Source organism: Brassica napus, chromosome C9 (genome assembly GCF_020379485.1).
Source record: "Brassica napus cultivar Da-Ae chromosome C9, Da-Ae, whole genome shotgun sequence".
In the NCBI taxonomy this organism is placed as follows: Eukaryota; Viridiplantae; Streptophyta; class Magnoliopsida; order Brassicales; family Brassicaceae; genus Brassica; species Brassica napus.
The window spans coordinates 52,025,774-52,050,596 of NC_063452.1; the positions used below are offsets into that span (position 1 = coordinate 52,025,774).

General features: G+C 31.9%; 1 protein-coding gene and 1 non-coding gene across 2 annotated transcripts; one reads left to right on the forward strand and one right to left on the reverse strand.

Moving 5' to 3' along the window:
- Window positions 1-2,738: 2,738 nt before the first annotated feature.
- LOC125593747 lies at window positions 2,739-2,857 on the forward strand. The gene has a single exon (XR_007329641.1). It is a non-coding gene; the product is annotated as a U6atac minor spliceosomal RNA (small nuclear RNA).
- An 8,536-nt stretch (window positions 2,858-11,393) lies between these two features.
- Window positions 11,394-15,878, reverse strand: LOC106421333 (E3 ubiquitin-protein ligase WAV3-like). Its single transcript, XM_048767334.1, has 2 exons — window positions 15,473-15,878; window positions 11,394-13,578 (listed from the first exon to the last, which is right to left on the reverse strand). Exons 1-2 carry the CDS (start codon window positions 15,680-15,682, stop codon window positions 11,683-11,685), a joined length of 2,106 nt encoding a protein of 701 aa, XP_048623291.1. The 5' UTR covers window positions 15,683-15,878; the 3' UTR covers window positions 11,394-11,682.
- Between the last annotated feature and the right edge of the window lie 8,945 nt (window positions 15,879-24,823).

The window sequence follows — 24,823 nt, forward strand, 5'->3', positions numbered from 1 at the left end:
GTGGCCGAAAAAAACGTGTTACAACTAAAATTTCCTCGCTAAGTACACGTAAATTATTTCCTCCTAAAGAACACGCTAATTTTATGTCGAATTTACGAGAAAAGCGTATTTCCTCGTAAAAGCCACGTCACTTTACACCGACTTTATGACGAAACGGTTTCGTCGTTAATTTACGAAGAAATAACGCTGATTTTATTTTTCCACGTAATTTCCTCGTAAACTCGACGTAATTTTACGAGGATTACTTTTTCTCGTTAATTTTCGTCGTTAAGCTTGTGTTTTCTTGTAGTGGGGTTGCTACTTCTTCCATCGATGTTGGTAAGGCGACTCTTAAGCAGATTTTCGATGGTATTGCGTATTCAGCTTTTGCTTCAGTTCTCCAGTTCTTTTGTGTTAAAGGTTAACCAAACGACGATCTATGTTGGTTTAGCTATGGAATGCGAATTTGATTTTTGTGATCTTCTGGGTTTGTGTGTCACAAGGCAGTGTTGGTTGTGGCTGTTTAGTCGCTTACCATGCCTGTCTTCGGTAAGGTCTCGTCCCTCGACCTGTGGTTCTATTGTTGATCTGTTTAGTATGAGGCTGTGATGCTGTGAAGTGGTGCTTTCCCTTGGTTTTAAACCTACGGGCTCTCCAGATTTCTTGGTAAGGGACTTTGGAGCTTTAGCTCAATCGCGATCAGTTTGTGAGTAGTTGATTGTCAACCGTCGTCTTTGTCTGCTGCTCGAGTTGGAGATCTGTTATCTCGTGGCTTCCTCTAGTTAAAGCTTATCTTGAGTGATGGTTGCTCGTGGTTCTATGTCGGACCTGATCTTGGAGTTCTTCTCGCAACTCAAATAAATGGAATCGTCATCGCCTTCTCGCTTATTCTAGCTTGTGGTATCGTCAAACTCCAGATTCTAAATGAAAATTAGTGTACTTCAGAAGACCTTTACCATCGTTTGCTTACTTTGATTTATGATTAGTATTATGAACTTTGATGGTTTTAACTATGGTTCCGAGGGGTAATGTTTACCTCGTCGGCTTATGGCTCCGAAAAGACTTTAGACCTTTGTCGGCTTTGTGTACTTCGTGCTTTAAGTTAATAAAAATCCAATAGATGACAAAAAAACATACATAGCATAAACTCTTGTGTGCTACTAAGGATATCACCATCTAAAGAGTTAAATCAAAACTACCGATCCTTGTTAATCATAGGCTGTGATTGGTAAAATATGAGCTTAAACTGGAGTAAATCTTTTTAACTTGGACCCATCACATTTGGAGTAAACATTTTTTTTGCAATCACAAGTTCTTTTTTTTTTTCAGTGATAATATTTCTAATTCATAAAAGTAGCGAGAAAGTTTACTTTAGTTTGGTTGGCCCATATATGTTTTACTCTACTTTTTGTTGCGCCAACGGACTAACCAATGACAACCATAATGTTTTTTTTTGCTTTGAATGCATTGATTCTAGATAACTACTATGTAAATCCTTTTTTTCATCTATAATGGTATCAATGTTTTTTTTTGGTAAAATATTAAATTTCTACCAATTTTGAATTATGACAGAAATACAGAGACAATACTAAGAAAGCAGAAAAACAAAAACAAACCTACAACGATACTCCACAACAACAACCAATAATTCAGCCTTAGAAAAAGTTACATCAGAAAAAACAAACGATCACCACAACGAAGGATAAAGCTCCAACCACATCAATCCAGCTACAAAGAAAACACGCCGCAACTTTGCTGGAAAATTATGAAGCTACAGCCACAACAACAATAAATCACTGCAGCCTTGCCGAGAAAGTACGAAGTTAGAATCACATCAGTCCTGCCACAACCAAAAACCGCAGCTTTGCTGGAAATACGCAACCACAACCACATCAATCCCTCTACAGATTTGAACAAAAATAAATGTTTCCTTTTTTTGATACATTTTTAAACGTTTCCACTATACTTCTTTCTTTCTTTACAATTTGAATTAATCTAAGTTTTATTAGAATACCGAAAGGGAAAACGAAAAAAGTAGAATAACATTCACCATACGAAAAAGAAAGAATTGATAAGTCCTAGTTGGCCATTCACTAATCGAGCGGGTTTTGGTGGATAAAATTATTTAAAATCGACTGACATATAATTCCTTTTTTATTCATGAGCCATGCCATGAAATTGTTTAATGATTTTTACTATAAAATACTGTTAATTACTATTTCACTTTACAGATAAATATAAGTAATTTGACTTTACTGTGAGAATTGGGAGGTAGATCATGAGATCCAAGAACACAGGCTGCAGCACATGAGCCAGTCATAGACCGATTGTCCTCAGTTTTTAAATACCAAACAAATTTAATGATATTCGCGGAAAAGAATATACGAATAGTTACGTATACAGTTGTGTTGAACAGAAGAAAGTTATTTAGGACGTCTCGTGATATTTTTCATGATGATGATTTTTGTCAACTTTTACTTTGTAACACAAAAAAATACTAGGTATGTGAGTATGTGAGTTGATTTCATATTTAAAACTAGGTATGTCGATTTTTAGTTTCGGTCTGTACTGTTTTATTTTTAGAGATGTTACTTATTTTTATTTAAATAGTTATATGTTCGAAATTGTCTATTTTGTTTTATAATTACTGAAAAAATATAAATAAACTGGAACATACATAATATCTATTTGAGGATTAAAATTGATAAAGAAAATATCTAAAACCTTTTTTATATTTTTGAAAATATCTCACATATGTTGTCTTCTTTGAAATGAGAGATGATTGGCATCTCCTCTGACAAAGATGCGATTAACCTTCGGGTCTTTGAATGCATCTGGTTAAGTTTCTCCACCCTCGGGTAGATCTTAACCCATTTAAAAAATAAAAATAAAAATAAATATTCATTTTTTAGCAATTGATATATACGCTATATCATCGTAAAATTTCTCTCTATCTCAGATATTCGTTATGAAATCATTTGATGTGATTTGATTTTTAATGGAGTTTTAGATGATTTCAATAAGTTGCGGAGATTTAAGTGATTTTTGTTAAACTACTCTAGAATATCACCTAAAACTTTGAGATTTGAGTTTTAATTTTTTTAACTAAGAAATCCTATCCAAACACTCTAAAATCACCTGAAAACTTTAAGGGAGATGTATTCAATTGAGAGTTTTAGGTGATTTGTGTCAAAATGACAAATCCACTGTTATTGAAACATGAATTTTAAAAACTCATTTAAAATCTAGTGTTATTGAACTTGACATTTTATAAAATACTCTGAAATCCACTGTTATTGAAAATATTTTAAGTTGTGGAGTTTTCAAGTTTTCAAGTGATTTTAAAGTGTTTGGGTGGAGTTTCTTAGTTAAAAAAATCAAAACCCAAATCCCATGGTTTTAGGTGATATTCTAGAATAGTTTAACAAAAATCATTTTATTCTCTGCAATTCCTTAAAATCATCTAAAAACCTCATTAAAAATTAAATCACCTCAAATTTTAGATTGAATACACCCTCCTAAAAATCCACAACTTAAAATATTTTCAATAACAATGGATTTCAGAGTACTTTAAGAAATGTCAAATTCAATAACAGTGGATTTTAAATGAATTTTTAAAATTCATGTTTCATAACAGTAAATTTGTCATTTTAATACAAATCATCTGAACTCTCGGTTGAATACATCCCCTTGTATCTTCCTCAATTCAAACCACAAAATAATTCACCGTCGGTGGCCCACAAATGGATTCATATAATCATGGGCTAACAAGGCCGAAATCTATAATTGGATTTGATGTTTAAGTAGAAAAAGATGGTTCTTTCGTCTTGGATCCGTAGTATACTAAAAACTTATGTTAATATAAACTAGACAAAATGCCGACGATAATATTTATATAAGATGTTTATTAATTTAAGTGGAAAATAATTCTTTTTTTTGTTGTTAATTCGAGTGACTTGAATCAGAGTCGGGATATACTTAGTCCAACCAAATATTGAACTGGGTAGAATATCAAATAAAATTAACTAATAAACTATGTAATTTAAAACAAAAAATCATTTACTTCTTCCATATAATACGATTTGTAACTTAATCATGTACATCAAAACAAAAATACTAATTTATATCAAACATTGTTACTAACCCGGAAAAATCTGCGCTTTCGAAGCATGGATCACAATCTAGTTTCAAATTTGAAATAAAGTATTAATTTATTTTGTTATTTTATATTTATAACTGAATATTTTCTGTTCCATGCGAAGTAAAACTTTGTCATTTTTCTTATTACATAAAGATTATCATTTTAAAATTACAATGCAATTTTTATTAAATTTGATTTCAATATTAAGAACATAGATGTGTTTATTAAGAACATGAATTCATTGTTGCTAAAAAAACCCATGAATTCATTGTAGTTATTTCTTAAGAGCATGTATGTATTTATTAAGAACATGAATATAGATCTATTTATTATTTTTTTAAATATTATTAGTTAAATAGATGTATTTATTAAGAACATGAACATAGATCTATTTATTAAGAACAGAAAATATTTGACAATATGATAAGGAACAGTGGACTATTAGAGTTTCCGGCTCGAGGTAATAAATGGTCATGATAAGGAAGGAGGGGTAAAAGAAAAATGACAGTAATGATTAGATGTAGACTGGATCGGGCATTGGCAAATGAGGAATATCATACGCTTTTCCCATGTTCCTACACAAAATATTTGAGGATTGTGGGTTCTGATCACCGTCCAGTGATAGCTTTTTTGGAGGATACTGTATCAAGGAAAAAAAAAGGGACAGTTCAGATTTGATAAGAGATGGATTGGACAGGAGGGGCTTATGGAGTCAATTGTGGCAGGCTGGACAGAAAACCAGGAAGGACAGATAGAAGATTTTGTTACAAAAATAAATAATTGTCGTCATAAAATTTCATCGTGGCGAAAAGACAATCAACCATATGGGAAGGACAAAATTCAGGATCTTCAACTTGCACTTGAGGAAGTTCAAGCAGATAATAGTAGATCACAAGAGGAGATTCTTGAGGTCTCCAAGAAGTTACAAGAGGCTTATAAGGATGAAGAGGAATATTGGCATCAGAAAAGCCGAAATATGTGGCACTCATCTGGGGATCTTAATACCAAATTTTACCATGCCCTAACAAAGCAGTGTAGGTACGCAATAAAATAGTGGGATTTCATGATGAATTAGGTAATTGGATAACATAGGAAAATGAAATTGAGAAGGTGGCGGTTGATTATTTTGATGGTCTCTTTAGTACCACCACTCCAACGGATTTTGATAATTTTCTGGGTGAGATAGTTCCGTCTATTTCTCCCCAAATGAATCAAGTCCTTTTGAGAACAGCAACAGAGGAAGAGGTCCGACAGGCTCTATTCATGATGCATCCGGAGAAAGCACCAGGGCCGGATAGAATGACAGCCTTGTTTTTTTCAGCATTCCTGGCATGTTATCAAGAAGGATGTGGTGGAAATGGTGAATAATTTTTTGGTTACAGGAATTTTGGATCCACGGTTAAATATTGCTAATATTTGTATGATCCCGAAAATAGAGAGACCTACAAGGATGACAGAACTACGGCCGATAAGTCTATGTAATGTGGGTTACAAGATTATCTCAAAAGTCTTGTGTATCAAAGACTAAAGATTTGCCTCCCACGAGTAATATCTGAGACACAATCGGCGTTTGTGGAAGGACGGTTAATATCGGATAATATTCTTATAGCGCATGAAATATTCCACGGACTGAGAACCAATAAGTCATGCCAGAACAAGTTTATGGCGATCAAAACGGATATGAGCAAGGCGTATGATAGAATAGAGTGGAATTTTATTGAGGCTCTTCTTCACAAAATGGGATTTGATCCTCGCTGGATCAATTTAATGATGTGATGTATTTCTTCGGTTCAATATAGGGTACTCCTCAATGGTCAGCCGCGAAGTCTTATAATTCCCCAGCGGGGCTTACGTCAAGGAGATCCTTTGTCTCCTTATTTATTTATTATGTATACTGAGGCCTTAATTGTGAATATCAAGAAGGTGGAGAGGGTGAAACAATTAACCGGTATGAAGGTTGCAAGGGCTTGTCCGGCAATCTCTCATTTGTTATTTGCTGATGATAGCCTTTTCTTTTGTAAGACAAATAAAGAAGAGTGTCAAACCATTCTCAGAATTTTAAAGGAGTATGAGGCTGTTTCAGGGCAACAAATTAATTTTCAGAAATCTTCAATTCAATTTGGACATAAGATCGAAGAATCCAGCCGTCAAGAATTGAGAGACATTTTGGGAATCCAGAATTTAGGAGGAATGAGATCTTATTTAGGGTTGCCCGAAAGTCTTGGGGGATCTAAGGTACAGGTGTTTGGTTTTGTTCAAAATCGCTTGAATAATAGGGTCAGTGGATGGACCTTTCGATTATTTACTAAATGAGGGAAAGAGGTTATTATTAAATCGGTGGTCACGGCTCTACCAAACCATGTGATGTCGGTCTATCGATTACCAAAAACTACAGTGAAAAAGCTAACGAGTGCGGTAGCTCAGTTTTGGTGGAGTCCATGAGGAAGTACTAAAGGCATGCACTGGAAATCATGGGACAAGTTATGTGTACCTAAAGACGATGGTGGACTAGGTTTTAAGGATCTTATGGATTTAAACACGGTAATGCTTGGAAAGCAACTGTGGAGGCTGATCGAAAAGCCAAATACTCTTTTTTCTAGAATCTTTAAAGGACGGTATTATAGGAATGCTTCACCCCTTTTGATCAAAAAAAAAAAGGAATGCTTCACCCCTAGAACCGATCCGATCTTACTCTCCGTCATATGGCTGGAGAAGTATTATATCTGCTAAATCTCTGGTTTGTAAAGGACTAAGTAAAAGGGTGGGTACAGGTTCATCTATTTTGGTATGGAATGATCCTTGGATCCCAGCCACTCGCCCGAGACAAGCAAACAAAAACCTTCAAAATAGTTACCCGGATCTCACAGTGGATTCTTTCATTAACTCGGAATCCCGAACTTGGAACCTTGAGACAATAGGGGCTTTGGTGGATCCTCATGATGTAAAAATCATTGCAAGTATTCCGTTAAGCAGACATCAGATGGAAGATAAGAATGGATGGCATTTTACTAGCAATGGAAAATATTCGGTCAAATCAGGATATAGAGTGGAACGGGTCTATCCTAACAAGGAAAAACCACCTGCTTTTTATGGACCAACAGTAGATATACTAAAAGCATTCTGTTGGGAAGTGCGGTGCCCGCCAAAGATAAAACACTTTTTATGGCAACTCCTTTCAGGTTGTATTGCGGTACTAAAGAACCTTAGTGTGAGAGGAATACAAGGAGATATAGGCTGTGCTCGATGTGGATATCCGGAGAAAACAATAAACCATGTGTTTTTTGAATGTCCCCCAGCACGTCAAGTATGAGCATTATCTAAAATACCATCGAATCCCGATATTTTTCGTACCTCTTCTATTTTTGGTAACATGGATCATCTTTTTTGGAGAGTCAATCCAAAGATGGATGACCACCAATTTGCATGGATATTATGGTATATATGGAAAGACCGGAACAATAAAGTATTTAGTAATTTGGATATTGATCTCAGGGATACACTTCAATTAGCAGAATTAGAATCATCACTTTGGGCTGAAGCACAAGTAGTCACTGATCAGCAGAGGGAGCGACAGGCACAGCCCATACCCCCATTGGTAACTTCAGGACGATGGTGTTTTATAGATGGTTCGTAGAAAGAGAAGGAATTTATTTCGGGACATGGATGGTACAGTACATTATCGGGCTTTGATGGCTTACTAGGAGCAAGGAATGTAAGGGCATGTCTTTCACCTCTTCACTCGGAGGTGGAGGCTTTGATTTGGGCAATGGAATGTACGAAGAACTTACGATAGTTTACGTTTGCAACAGATTGTTCTCAGTTGGTGAAGATGGTTTCGGAACCAGAAGAATGACCAGCTTTCGAAAGTTATCTGGAAGATATCAAATTTCTTCGGAGAAGCTTCCTCAACTCAGATATTGTTCATGTACCTCGGATGGAGAATCAACGGGCGGATAGCTTAGCACGCAGTGCTAGGAAGCAACCGTCTTTCGTCGTTCACATGGATGCGGAGTTACCAAATCGGTTTGCAGAGTCAATATGAGTCTGTAAATGTCTTGTAGTAAAAAAAAAAAAAAAAATTAAGAATACAAATTATGTTTCTTAAATTTTATTAGTTAAATACAGAGCCGTGCGAGCATTTTTGGTTCCCCGAAGCGAGTCATAAAAATCTCTATAACAAAAATAATAATATACATTATGATAGAGAAGAAATTATAATAATTTAAACTAACAAACAAAATATTAATCAAGTATTTATTATTAAAATTTATAACTATTTTTTTAAGATAAGATGATTAAACTACTTATTTTTATGCCATAATCGAACAAAAGATAAAATTTATCAACTTTGTTTTCAAATATCTCAAAAATGCATTAAAAATTGTAATCCAACATCTAATTACTCTTTAGCAATTAATAATTGTGTGCATGCTTAGGAAACCCATATTTTTATAAGCCCATGTTCAAATCCTAAGTTCCTAACTATTATACTGCTTTCATCGTGTAGTTTAAATTCTTATAACTTTATGCCTCTCATAGTAAATTAGTAATAGATGATCCCTCAATTTAAAAAATATTTTGCTGCCATAAGCGAAAGTTTCTTTTTTTCATACTGTGGCACGGCACTGGTTAAATAGATCTATTTATTAAGAACACAAATCTATAGATGTATTTATTAATAGATGTGTTTATTAATATAGACCATTAGTTAAATAGATGTATTTATTAATATAGAACATCTAGTATTACTTGAATATTATGTTTAATATAGACCACTAGTACTACTAATAGTATATATGTAATGTAAAAAAAATTCATTACTTCATGTCCAGCCAACAATATCAACTTCAACCTCGGCTGTTTGGTTGTTGAGGTAGATTTAAGCTGATATCGTTGGCCGGTCCGGTGGTAATGTAATTTCTTAACGCGAGTCGTAACAACTGAATTAACTCAGCTAACACAAATTGTTTGTAAAAACATGTATTTCCAGAAGATAAAGAATGTTTCTGAAAATATAATTAATCTACAAATAAGAATATATTCTACCAAATTTATATATAATAGACAAAACTATAATAGTAAAAGTTAAATATAAACTATATAGGTGATTGTGAACATCCTCATCATTTATATATGTTAATCAAAAAATATATATACAATGTAGATGTAAAGTTATAGTAATAAACTAATATAAAAAATATAAAAGTAAAATATTAAGAAAACATATTTGATAAAAATGTAGGAAAAAACAGCAAAAAATCGTCAAAATACAAGGAAATAAAACTAGATAATAAATGAATTTAATAATCAAATATTATGAAATAAATATGATGTAAAACGGATTAAACTAAATAAATATAGATAATTAATAATTAGTGTATTAATTTAAATATAAAAGTAAAATATATTTGGCCAACTATTTAAATAAAGTAAAAATAAATGTTGAGATCTTTAAAAAAATTCATGTGAAAAAAGCGTGAGCCAGTATTTTTTTTCTCAAAGCATTGATCGCACGCAAGGCCGGCTTAGATATGGGGACAAGCGATGCGACCGCTCCGGGTCCAATCTGTTGTCCACCTATTTCTTAATAGATAGGGAGCCAATTTTTTTAAAAAAAATACATGCATTTTTATATTAAAAATAAGGAAAGGGGCCAAACTTTTTTATATGAAAATAGTTTTTTTTACTTTCACAGATTTATTTTCAAAACTACTACTGGTATTTTGGAAAAAAAATATCTATCAATTTAAAAAAAAAAAAATAAGTTTGGAAATTAAATTTTTATTTTGCCCCAGAACCATGACACCATTGAGTCGGACCCTGATCTCACGGCTCTAGTAGAGAATATAGATGTATTTTCTTTTTGTGAAATTATGGAAACATAAACTGTATATATGTATAAGATATTAAAGGTCCGAATGGTGACCGCGGATTTGGTAATATTAGCGGGACGGAATTAAAGTGCGGTACGGTCCAACTGTGGTTCGTGCGGTTTACGGGATAAGTGCAGTTTTGATTAAAAAAAAGTAGTGGGGTTTTAATAAAAAAAGTAGCGCAGTTTTGATAGAAAATATAATGTAAAATTAATTGTTTAAAATATTTTTTATAAAATTATTTATTTTAATGTGTAATCCAAATAAATGTGTTTATTTTTTTTCAAATGTCATACCCAAAGATTAATATTTGTATCTTTTGATATTTGTGCTAGACAAAATGAAGTAAAGTTTAGTTAATATTGTAAAATAAATTTATTCAGTGGTAAAAGTAAAGACATAAAAATACAATGCAAAAAATGTGGAGTAAACATAACCATAAGATGAAAGTACGTATTGTTATTATAATATCTTTTATTAGTAAAATAAGTAAATGAAAACTCAATTTTTATTATTAAGCAAGAGAGAGAGTGCGGTATTTAGTGCGTACCACACCATATTAGCCGTAGTATATGAATTTAGCAGTAGTATATGAATGTACCACACCATATTAGCAGTAGTATATGAAAAGTGAGTTATTTGCATGAAACTGAACAAACAAAAAAATATTTTTTCAACTGCGTTATTTCATGAAAAAACGCTCTTGATATTACATTTCTCTTGATTGGTGACATTTACAATTTTAAGTCACATCAAGTCCAAATACCCACCGCACTATGGTTTCCATTCATAACCTAAGAATAGTTGACAAAAAAAAACGTTGACCAAAAAAAAGTATATGGATAAGAATATATTGATTTAATATATGTATGTGTAAGCTAGCTAACACACAAATAACAGAAGAGCCGAATTGAATTGAATTGAATTGAATTGAATTTGTCAGTATGATTTTTCTGATGGCTGAAGACGACGAAATTTCCCATAAAAGTTTTTAACCAGAAAACGTAAATTGGTACCCAACTAACCAACACGCGGACGTTAAATATTGTTAGAAATACCAACTTCTTATAAGTTGATACTATATACTGTAGTAAGTCTAGACATGCATTTTCTATTTAGCTTAGAAACTATACATATTCACATTCTTATAACTAGAAGTGATAAACCGATCTGTTAATAAAACTAATAACAGCCTAACAGGTGATAAACTCAAAGAAAAATATTAGGAAATACATAACAGTCGTGAAAACTATTTACATAGTTCATCATTTGGAAAATAAGGTGTACTAAGGGAATTTAGCAAAAGCATATTAAATTTTAGCATATTTATGAAAGAACATTTCTCCACAATCACAAGATTCACAACTCACAAAAGCTTATACCCCCACCAAAACATTAAGGAAAAATAACAAAATTATAAATTATAATGAGGAAAAAAAAACAAGTCACTCTTACTAAAAATGCCAATATATACGATATACCTAATACATTTTTCTTACCACCGATTCCACATTTGTCCCGTTTTCTTTTTGTTTCAACCCTCCAGAAGCTAATCATTCAACTTATACCCCCAAAACTGAAAACTTAAACGTAAACTACCCTCCCAAATTGCAAAACAAATTTTCATAAGAAAAAAAAAAACGAAGAAAATTTTAAAAATGCATAATGTCAGCAAGTAGCTTCCAGCAATCACCTAGCTCTAGGCCTCGCCGGAAAAGTGAGAGCTTGCCGGAGCTTCCTCCGAGCCGAGGGGCTTGGATTAGGATTCGAACTCGAGTTCCCATTAGAACTAGCCCTAGGGCATCCAAACGTCATGGTCTGAGAGAGATTCACCATATCCACCATCGACTGCGTCTGGTAACTCATCGTCGTAGTATCACTCATGTCACCTCTCGCCGTGGCTCTCTGCCACGAGTGCGAGCTAAGCCCCGCGAGAACGTAAGCCCTGCCAGAACTCTCGTACACTTGACGGCTCGCCATCCTCTCCTGCGTCTCCTTCAGCTCTGCACACAGCGACACACACAACGCATCTCCAGCTCTCCCCGACACAGTCTCCGACAAAACCCCACGACAAGTCTCTAAAACCGAAACAGCTCCGGTTAAATCCCCCCGCTCAGCTAAAACCCTAGCTTCGGAGATTGCTTCCGCCGCACGCAACCTAATTTTCTGTCTATCAACTTCAACGGACACCACAGGTCTTCCTTCCAACACCGGTCTGAGAATCTTCACTTCGCCGGAATTACTCAAATCAACCGTCTCTTTCGTCACGGGGTCTCTGTAAACGCATCCAACCTTGAGCAACGACATTGTATCCAAAACGCCATCGAGAACGGGAACATCAAGATTCACCAAGAAGTTCCTCTCCTCCTCTGCATAAAGATCACCGACTTCGATCGAACCGGTTCTCGAATCAAACCGGTAGCTTCCAGCTTTAACCGAACCAATCTTCAACATAGGATGAACACACTCGATCTTAACGCGCAGCTCTTGAACCATGACGCTGAGAAGACCACCAATGCACTGCGCAAACGCGTCTTGTATAACCGTCTCGGACTCTATGAAAGAAAACGTCCCTCCCGAGTTTTCAGCAATGGAATGCATCAAGGAAGCGTCGTGGTCAGCGCCGAACCCGAACGCGTGAACCGGGATCCGGTTTACTTCTTTAGGAAGCAAGGTTTTGTAATCAGCACCTTTGGTGTTAGAACCGGTGGGGCTAGTCATGGTGTATGTATCCTGACCGTCTGACAAGAGGACGATGCTCGATACAGAGTTCTTGAATCTACGTTCGATCAAAACCTTTGCGCCTTTCATTAACCCCTCTGCAATGTTAGTCCCACCGTTTGAGACTAAAGAGTTAACAGCTTGTAACGCCTCTTGCTTACCTGTCTCCGTCATGAGACGGAGAGGGAAGCTACGGCGTGCCGTGGAGGAGAAGGAGATGACTGAGAGACGGTCGAACGGGCCAAGATTCTGAATCACAAACCCCATTGCTCGTTTTAGTAAAGCTAGTTTCGTTCCCGCCATGCTTCCGCTTACATCAAGAACCGTGACCAGATCAACAGGGGCCCGGGACGAAGAAGAAGAGGAAGAGGATGAAACAGGAGGAGCTTTTAGGTTGATCAGTACAGAGAAGTCCTTGAACGAAACCGATCTCACCACTTCAGAGATCTCTGGATATGTTTTAACTTCCAGCTTCCCAGAGACGCCACCCGGTTTGGTTGATTCAGCAGGACGGTCTTGAAGTTCCAGAGCCTCGTCGTCGTTAAAAACAGCAGGCTCGTTGTTGAAGATCATGGAGACGGGTCTTAGACGTTCAGGACGCGGAGAAGGTTGGATCAGAGACGACCTGCGCGGTGGGATTGTCATCCACGCATCGTCTCTTGGTCTAACTATCGGTTTAGACTTAGCGTTAGGGATCTGAAGAGGGACTTCGTTCCATTTCGCGCGACAAACGGGGCAAATCTGGTTGCCGTGTTGAACGTTGGTGGTGATGCAGTGGAAATGAAAGGAATGAGAGCATTCCGCTGTGAAGATTGCGTGGCCTTGTCCTGCTTTCATCGCCGTCAAGCATATAGCACATGTTTTCTGCAATGTAACAAAGCAGAATCAGATTATGGATAAAGAGTCTTCTTAGTTTGAAGAAAAAATTGAAACTTTTAAGGAGAAAGAAAATGGGTTCCACGTAATACAGACAAGTCATTACAAGAATCCAAAGGAACCTGACATAAGTGAGTCTGTGACATAGTCTCTGACACATTTGTTTCTGTTACTATGAGCCTCTATTATTGAATGATGCATAAAAAGAAGAGCAAACCAAAAAAAAAAGATGGAATCTTCCATTACCATATAATACCGGGGGAAAAAAGTCTCAGAGAATGAGTTTAGTCTAACAATTAGGTATAAGAAGTTTGACCATTCAATAATATTCGACCCAAACAAAACTTGGTTTCTTTTGTTAGAATATGGATATTGGAATCTTGATCAAAGTTTATTCGGAATCTATGAGGTCAAACAGTTAAAAGAACAATGGGCAAAGGACACAGCTTTATAAAGTTAAAGGACAGACTTAACCAGATCAGTAATTAAAAGCTTTTTAGGCATATTCAACGCCATGAAGATGAAAGTTGAAAAGTATTAAGTAACTGCAAAGCAAAGTTAAAGAAAGCTTTAAAATTTTGAAGAAGAGTATCAAATTAGTCTGAGTTTTTCTTCACAAAGATAAACCAAATGCTTATGTAAACAGTAACGTAATTTAATGGCTAAATCTAAGAATTATCTTGGTGAAGTTTTAAAGTACAACTTTGGTTAACTAAGATTAAGAAAAATGTAAATCAAGAACAGAAAAGCTAAAGTGGATTAAGGATAATATATATAGTTAACAGCAGATTTAAAACTCTAAGAAGGGTATCAATCAACAATAATTGAAAAGTTGTATGCAAAAAAAAGCAACCAAAAAAGAAGATTGGTCCTTGAAGTGCACTTGACTATTGTCCAAAAACTTTATCACTATAGTGATTCCATTACATTACAACAAGTTGCTCATCTTTAACAATACCAAGAAATATTACACTCTAAAACAAAATTAAAAAAAATTGAGAAAGAACGAAAGAGACAGAAGGCACTATAAACCAGGGACAAAGACAGAACAAATAGAATCCAATCTTAAGCCAGCTATCATGTCAAAATTTTGATGAAGATATAATGATTCCTGTTATAAGTTAAAGTTTGTTTTGGAGGAAAGACGTTTACCAAATTCTAATCTCACTAATCATTCTACATTTTTATCTACTAATATCCCCATTAGCCCTCAAGACATTATTACTCAACCTTAAAAGCAAGTTTTTATTTCATTCATAGTTTTCAGAATGGTTAATATTTTCAAATTCTAGTAAATAATCTCTAACACAACAAAATCTATTAGCTGATTTTAAGTTCATAAACACAAACATATGAGGGTCATAGTAGTTGAAGACCACATCTAATCACATGGAACATTTTCCATTTTACTGCTTGGTTTTTCATAATTTTGTTTTAAAGTAAATGAGTTATTATTGTAACTCACAAATTAAAAAAAAAAAAAAACTACTCCTAATAAGATCATTTGATGTGCGTGAAGATCCAAACACTTTTAAGAAAAAAGAGATTAACTGAAGATTAAACAATTAAAAAGTAGTACAAAATAACAACTAAAAAGTAAATTTAAATTAATTTTGGATTTCCAAGAAAGATTAGCACTTGGATTTGCTGTATTAACCCAAATCACAAAGTTTTGAACCATACAAAGTTTTGAACAAATCGAAATTTCACAACTTTATTTTTAAATTTTGCATAAACAAAACAAATTTGACTGGGAAAATTCAACCCTTTAGAGATGAAATCAAATGAAACAGAATCAAACACAAAAAAAAAATCTAAACTTTGTAATCGAACGTAAACAGAAACGCTTAAAAATGATGACTGGAGAAAAGAAAAAACAAACCTTTGATGAGGATATGCTAATGGACCTAGGCAATCGGAGACCAGAGGAGGACGGAGTCGGCGTCGTGGGCCTTGGAACCGTTACCGGAGAAAGCGAAACGGCGTCGTTGGATCTTCTCGAGAGAGAAGAAGACTCTTCGAGCGTTTTAGGAACGTAAAGGCACAAGTTTAGACCCAAAGCTAGCTTTGCTTTTCGCCATTTGCTTCCCATTTCTTTTCTTGCAGGAATCAAAATCTATAGAAATGAACGAAAAACCGAAAATTTTGAAAAGGGCTTTTGTCTGAAAATTTGAGGAGAAAATCTTCACGTCTTATCTTCTGTAGACATGTGTTAAGAGCATCTCCAAAGTTTCTTTGTCTGCGCAGAGAGAGAGAGAGAGAGAGAGAGAGAGTTTTTGACCTTCTTTAGATGATGGACGGGTAAAGGGTAGTTTGGTCAATTATGAAAACTTGGGATTATACCAAAGTTAAATTTGACCTTTGATTTTTATGTTTTTACTTTTTAGTGTTCTTTTATTGGTCAGATACGACTTTTACTATTGTTCATTATTCTGTTTCCTAATTTAATGCTACTGACTAGCTAGTACATCTAAATTTTGTTTTGATTTGATTACAGCCGCTTAAAATACAACTTTCATAAATTAATATTCAAGAAACTAATAATTTAATAAATCAGTATTTATTGGTTGTGAATAAAATTTACAATTTAATAAATTAATAAAACATTATAATTTTGACATTATTAATATTAATATAAAATGCTTTATTGTACTTTTGTAATCATTTTTATCCAAATATATATATATGACATTGTTTTTTCTAATAATTACATCATATCTTCCAAATATGGCTTTATATTTTGATAATTTATTACAGTTATTTTGTTTTCCCAAAATTATTTACTTGATGATGTTTGACAATTTTTTTTGTTCAAACAACAAGATGAAGGTATGAATTTTCAGTTAGACGATTTTTAAAATTTTCGATATATTTTTCCGGCTGTACTTTTTCCTCCCAAGAAAAAGAGTTCCAACACAATCTGATTCTTCCATGAATGCATCTACTTTTTGTTTCATAAGAAAATGACTGCTCTAGCGTTCATTAAAACTTGTAATAAGAAAGAAAGAAAAAATAGACTGAAACTTGTAATAAGATTTAAGCCGTGGCCGCTGAAGTAGTTGGAAATTATTCAATGAATGCATGCCTTACACAGCCTACTTGTTTAGTTTTTGTGAAGCAATTTCTGCAGTTAATATTTTGCAAAATATAAGCCATACCTTGAATTATACATGACCTTAACTTGCAAACTATCCAAAATTAGGTCAGGAGTAATGACAAAACAGTTGATTGTCACGACTCATGGTCATATATCATCAGCAACTTAAATTTAAGCGTATTTTAAGATTAAAAATTGCATATTGTTTTGGATTCTCTTAGTTCCACAAGTAAAAGCTCTGTCAATGGATTTAATATACAGTCACAGAATGATGGATCACCAACTTCTAACCACTGCTCCAGAGGGAAAAAAATACATGCACGTATATAAAACAAAGATCCTACTCCTAAGATAAAGGTAGATAGTTTATCTTAAAATAAAAAATTTGGAAGTTGTAAATTTTCTCGCTGACTCGCTCTTATTCAGACAAAGTTTTTCCCAGAAATTTACCAAAATATATTTGAACATAAGAAGGATTCTGCCAAGTGATATTAATTGGTATTTTATGAAAGTTAACTGATAATGAAATAAGTTCTTACATTCATAAACTGATAAAAGTCATTGTCCTAAAATACGGCTAAAACCATTTGAACTATGAATGTAGGAAGTCCTTTAAAAAAAAAAAAAAAAAAAAAAAAAACTATGAGTGTAGGAGTATGGGTTGTGTCAAATGCGTGCGGGTGCGTGCATTGATTTATGGGAGTGTAGTAACTCTTAATGCTATAGAGGAAAATTGATAAGGAAGTGCATTAAGTATGGTTGAATAGGAGGAGAAAAAGAGAGGAGAAATGAGTTGAGGATAGGAAAAAAAGCTGGGGACAAAGATAAAGCAAAAAACTTCATAGCCATTAATTAGAACCCATTCATTAGGTGGAGAATATTGAAATTGTAGTCTATTACAGGGTGTCAACCATCATAAAGAATTCTTTAGACAAAACAAAAATCTCATGGAGAAAATAAAATCCAACCAAACAAAATATCTAATATTCACATCTTTGGATTATAATAAGTTGCTTAATGTGTAATTTTTTAGGAGTCCTTTCATTTATAATAACTTTCAACTACAGAAGAATATTATACATGTCATATATGTTGAGTTTCGAGAAAAGATAAGCATATTTTGTTTTTGTGGGAGCCTTTTCTGATAGAAGAGAACTAGACATGAGAGTATTATCGTAAATTAAAGAATGTGTTACATCCCAAGTTGAGAGTAAAGAACACATGAGTGAAAAGTGATATCATTCCACATGGCATAGAGGTCGATTTTTGTAGAAAGTACATTGATCGGACTAGTATAAGGTATATACTAATATACCATACGAAAAGTTGGGTCGGATTACCCCCCTCCCACCCCCCCCCCCCCCCCCCCCCCCCCCCCCCCCCCCCCCCCCCCCGACTACTCAAGTATTTCTAGATAGACAATCCGGACTAGTCAAGTACTTCTACATATTTATGTTGTCCTGATCGACAAGTATTATCAATATATGGGGAAATGAAGATAAATAGTTAAGTTACAATAAGAAAATATAAATATAAATAGTTGCAGAGTCTCCCATATTCGCCATCTTTATACATTTGTAAATGGTGAATGAGCTAGTTTTGTTTTATTTGCCTTGGCACGTAGAAATAAGATAACTTTAACACACATAGAATTTAGGATAAGAACAAATCAAGGCAGTGGGTGTCATGCTCTCTTAGAAGTATACTTGGGGTTCTAACGGCATCAGCATTGGTGAAGTCCAAGGGGAGTTTACACAGTTTTCAAAAAAAAAATAATATTAAAATAAATAAAAGCTATGAACCTGTCTCTCGGGAATTCACTCCAGTGAACCCGGATCATCACTGTAGCGCGGGCTCCACGACATGTGGCGGTCCGCGATTGGTCCTATTAATATATATATTTTTTTTAAATAAAATAAAAATCAAACAGAAAAAAAAATAATAATAAAAAAATGCTTTGTGAACTCCTTCCATGGGGTTCACTAATGCTGATGGTCTAAGGGTATAAGTTAGAGTTATATGAGCCTTTTAAAGCGGAGACTGTGTAGTTGTTGATCAGATGAATATATACACATAACTTTGATGGTGTTACAAAAACAAATATTTGATTAACTTAACCTATATATATGCCGTTGAATTTGAAAATCCGGTAATAATACTACGTCGGCATTTTATATAAATGACTAGACTATAAATTTGGTCAAGGAACTGATACATACGTTGGCTAATATATTATAAACAACAAAATTGGATATAGTAACTTTTTGTTGTTAATTCTTTATATGTGCGTGTCACAGTGGATAAATGTGGTGGAATAATTCGTCTATATGGAGTTTTGATGAATTGATGATGCTTCGTCTATTAATACAAACACCATGCTTTGCTGTATACAACCTAACCAAGATTGCGAAATGTAAAAGAAAACAGATCAGTTGCAGCCACCAAAAGTCATTCTCCCATCTATTAAAAGTCACCCCTAAAAACCGGTTTCATTTATTTGCACCCACGGTATCTTGTGACTCTTGTCGTGTTATTATTAACCTTGTTCTTTTCATTTTACAAATTCCACGCGATTTTTTTTATAATCACACATATATATATATATATATATATATAAATTATTGGCTAATTTATTTGAGATAATACAGACAGCTATGGAGAAGAGTGAGATGTCAATGAAAAAACATTAAATTATACGCAGAAAATGGATTTTGGATAACATGCCAAAGCCGAGAGTTTCTCATTGGTTTGCGCTGAATCTTCCTCTTCCATAAAGTTCTCTTACTTGAACCTCCGCCGTTATGTTTGAACTAAACATATCTTTTTCGCTTCTTATTAAAATAGTATACACATGAAAGCCGAAGATACGAGTTGTCATTAACCACCCTTGGTTTTTTACTCAAAGATTTTAGGTTTTCTATAACCTCGTCTAGTAGAAAATAAAAACCAAAGCGATAAAAAAACGAAGAACAGAACAATGGTCTACTAACGGTGTTTTAACGTTCAATGATTCCAACTATGAATCGAACTCTTATCTTATCTTAGTACTAAAAAAAAACTCTTATCTTATGTTATGCAGATCTCGATTTGTAGTTACAGAAAAAACAAGAAAAAAAATGTAGATGGTTGGTTTAAATACCGGACGTGAAAAACAAAAAAAAAAATACCGGACGTGAATCATTTTACATGCAACATATTATAAAAAAAAACTCTCTTTTGGTTATTATTTTTTAGTTTTATCAATAAAGTTTAATCATTTATAATTTTACGTTTTATTTTATATTTTAGTTTCAAAAATAAATACATTAATTATATTCTAAAATATCAATATTTTGCATACCAAAAAAGCTAGAACATCAATATTTTATTTACGAAGGGAGTATGATTTTAATTAGTGTAAATGTATATAAATCATTGTGTATTATAACATGCTTTTTATTCAAATGATGACATAGTGTTAGTGAAGAATATTAACTAACACATAGTTTGAATTCAAAGATAAACGATTTGGTCAACAAGCAACCTAATATATATTTTGGATAACAAAGCACGAAATCAATTGTTTAGCAAAAATACAATATTTTATTTTTAGAATGTTATTATTAGCAAAAACTGGTCAAGATCAACATTTAATTATGAACTAGATTTTGATCCGCGCGGTTGCGCGGATGTTTGTTTTCACTTTTCTATAGATAAATTATTGTTTTAAACATTAGTGGTATATACTTTTAGCGTTAATCATATACTTAAATGGTTATATAATTATTTCAAATACAATAATTTTATAATTTACATGTTATAATTAATCAATTGTTTAAACCCGTATGTATTTTCACTTCTTATTATATATTTATCTTATTGTATTTGTATTTAATTATTAAGCAAATTAATATATTCATGAGAAAACATATTTGAAAATTATTTTGTATTTAATCTAAATAAATTCTGACCCGTGTTTCAAAGCTGTATTTCGTTTTACTAATATTTTTATGCTTATTCATTTTAGATAATATATTATTGTATATAAAAAAGTCTAAGATATGTTAACTTTTAGACATGTATTATATGGTTTGTTAATTTTAAGCCGTTCTATCATCATATTATATTTTTAAAATAAATAATTTATATTTATGGAAATAAAATTTATAAATATATCAATTGAATATACTTTTATCATATTTATTTAAGTATAACAATTATATTTTAACATGATCATGACTATAAAGTAGATAAAATAAGATATAATTTATTTATTTTTCATTTTATAAACGATAACTTAAAATACATTAAATTATTGATAAAATATTTTTACACAGATTTATTAGAATTTTTAAAATATAATATATAAATATATATTATATTTAAAATAAAAATATATTATGATTAAAGTAGTTACAAAGATTTTATATTATAAGCTTTAAAGAAATACATGTTAATTTTTATACATGTATTATATAGTTTGCTAATGTTAACACATCTTACCAACATATTAGATTTTATTTCTGAACATAAATATTTTATACTTATGAAAACAAAATATATAAAATTTATAAGTTTAATACAATTTTATTATATTTAGCTCAATATAATAATTTTCTTTTAATATGATTGATTATGATTATATAATATATAAAATATTACAGAATTTTTTATTTTTCATTTTATAAACGATTACTGAATTTATTAATGTATAATAATATTTCAAAATAATTTCGAAATTAGTGAAAATATTTAAATATAATTTCGAAAATGAAGATCTTGTAAAAATCTTTTAAAACAGATTTGTTAGAATTTTAAAATAAATATATTTATATTTAAAATGAAAAGATATAAAAAGATATTATGATTAAAGTATTTTAAAGATTTTATGTATTATTAGTCTTAATAAAATACATTTAATAAGATTTCTAAGTGATGGTCCAAATTAAAAAAAAAATCACACATGAAAGAAGTCATGACTTCTATTTTAATATAAAAGATTGTTTGAACATGCCATGTGGCTTGATAATTTATAAATATTATTTTGTGTCTAAATTCAAATCTGCATAAATATACTGATTCAACAAACAAAAAGTAATTATCGCTGTCCCGTTAAATAAAAATTTACCAATTTTTTTTTACTTATTGTTTAATAAAAATTGGTATAATACAAATTCCAGTTGGCAAACCATTTACATAAATAGTTCCTAAATCTTTTTTAGTTTATTTTGCCGTAACTTTTTAATTCAGTTTTAGACAAATTATAAGAATATAGAGAAAGGTGCAAGGGATCAAATTATCAGTTTTCATTTGTAACATTATTCGTTTTCAGTCCATAACTTGAATAGTTTTACCAAATATATTCTAGAAGTCATAACTTGTTTCATGTATGATTTTTTAATTTGGAACGTCTTTTAAAAAATTTATGTATTTTATTAAAACTAATATTACATAGAATCTTTGGGTTACTTTAATCTTAATATCTTTTGATGATATCTTTTCATTTTAAATATAAAAATATATATTTTAAAAATCTAACAAATCCGTTTCAAAAGATTTTAACAAGATCTTAATTTTAAAAAATTAAATATAAATATTTACACTAATTTTGTAATTAGTTTGAACTATTATTATAGATTAATATATTCACTTATCGTTTATAAAATGAAAACTAAAAATTCTATCCTATTTTTTATCTATTATATAATCATAATCAATTGTATTAAAAGAAAATTATTATATTGAGCTAAATACATGTAAATATTTATACATGTATTATATAGTTTGATAATGTTAACCCGTCTTACCAACATATTATATTTTTGAACATAAGTATTTATGTTGGTAAGACGGTTAACAATATCAAACTATATAATACATGTATAAAAATTTACATGTATTTTATTAAAACTAATAATATAAAATCTTTGTAACTACTTAATTATGATATCTTTTCATTTAAAAAATAATAATAATAAAAGTATTCTAACAAATCTGTTGATAATTATTTTAACGATATTTTAATTTTCAAAAAAATAATGTAAATATTTTCACTAATTTTGTAATTAGAAATGAACTATTATTATACATTAATATATATATACATATATATATATATATATATATATATATATATATATATATATTCAATTATCGTTTATAAAATGATATATTCTATCATATTTTTATCTATTTTATAATCATCACCAATCATGTTAAAATAAAATTATTATATTGAACTAAAATGATAAATTTATTTTAAATTGATAAATTTATAAATTTTACTTTTCATAAATGTAAAATATTCATGTTAAAAATATAATACGATGACATAACGACTTAATATTAGTAAACTATATAATACATGTATAAAACTAAGATTTTTCTATATACAATAATATATTATTTAAAGTAAATAAAAGTAAAAAAAATATTGCTAAAAAGAAATCCAGCTTTGAAAGGTAGGTCCGATTTAGCATAGATTAAATACAAAATAATTTTCAAATATGTTGTTTCATGCATATATTAATTTGTTTAATAATTAAGAGTTTTTTTGCAAATATGACTCAAAACTTAAAGTCAAACACAAAACTAACCCATGTTTTTTTTGGAACTTTGACTTGCCACTTTCACCCCAAAGTTCATATTATTTAAGAAAATTCCATCACATTTTTTTTTTTTTGAAAATGCATATTTTACTCTATCACCCTCATCTTCCTCGAGTATTCACAATATTGTCATTGCCATCAATACACCAACCACCATGAACAACCAATTTGAAGCTCTTAATGCACCTAAAAATCATTTTACACTCTTTATTTCTCAATTCTTATGAACCAAAAACAACATCTCTTTACTTTCTCTCCATATTCATCCAAAAAAACCCAAGATTTTGATTCTAAAAATTTTATGGTTCATAGAGCCATTGAAGCTTACGATTCTTGGTGGGTAACGTTTGTTTGAGATTCTGGGTGTTTGGAGAAGACTTTTGTGTGCTAAACAAGTTATCTCACTTGTTGAAACTATGAAATTAGTTTTTTTTTTCAGATATGTTCGTCCAGACTACTTTCGGGAAGTCGTCTGGCTGTAGATGACTTACATGGAAGTCTTCTGGTCAATGCAGAAGTTAATTTTGCAATTGACTTTTAAATGTGTTTTTCTAGACGACTTACACGGAAGTCGTCCATATTTGTTTGTTAAAAAAAAATCGAGACGACTTCCATGTAAGTCGTCTAAGGTAAATGGGTTAGTTTTGCATTTGACCGGATTGTGTCAGACGACTTACATGTAAGTTGTCCAGTAGAAAATTAAAAATCAATATTTTGTTATACCTAGATGACTTCCATGTAAGTCGTCTCAGGTTAGTTTTGCAATTGAAAAATAAAACAAAAAAAATTATTTTTGTCTAGACGACTTACACGTAAGTCGTCTCACGTAAGTCGTCCATCAGACGACTTATACGTAAGTCGTCCATCAGACGACTTATACGTAAGTCGTCCATCAGACGACTTCAACGGAAGTCGTCCATCAGACGACTTCCACGGAAGCCGTCCATGATTTTATTCCGAGATTCTGGTCAAACCTTGCTTATCTTGGACGACTTCCATGTAAGTCGTCGGACGGACGACTTCCGTGTAAGTCGTCTAGAAAAAAAATAATTTTTTTTGTTTTATTTTTCAATTGCAAAATTAACCTGAGACGACTTACATGGAAGTTGTCTAGGTATAACAAAATATTGATTTTTTAATTTTCTACTGGACGACTTCCATGTAAGTCGTCCAGGAAAAGTCAAATTTCTCACACAATCCGGTCAAATGCAAAACTAACTCATTTTCCCTAGACGACTTACATGGAAGTCGTCTCAAGTTTTTTTTTAACAAACAAAGATGGACGACTTCTATGTAAGTCGTCTAGGTTAAAAATCAATTGTAAAACTAACCTAAATGGACGACTTCCTAGAAGTCTACCAGACGACCTCCGTGGAAGTCGTCTGCGTCAATGTTTAATAAACTTTCATTTTCTCTAAAACTATAAAGACGTTTAAATTTATTTTGTTAATTCATGTATATTAGTCAATATTGGGGCTACTGAATGAAATTTATAACTTAATTGGTGATATTTATAAGGTTACCAACATTCATGCTTAGTAAAGTTTCT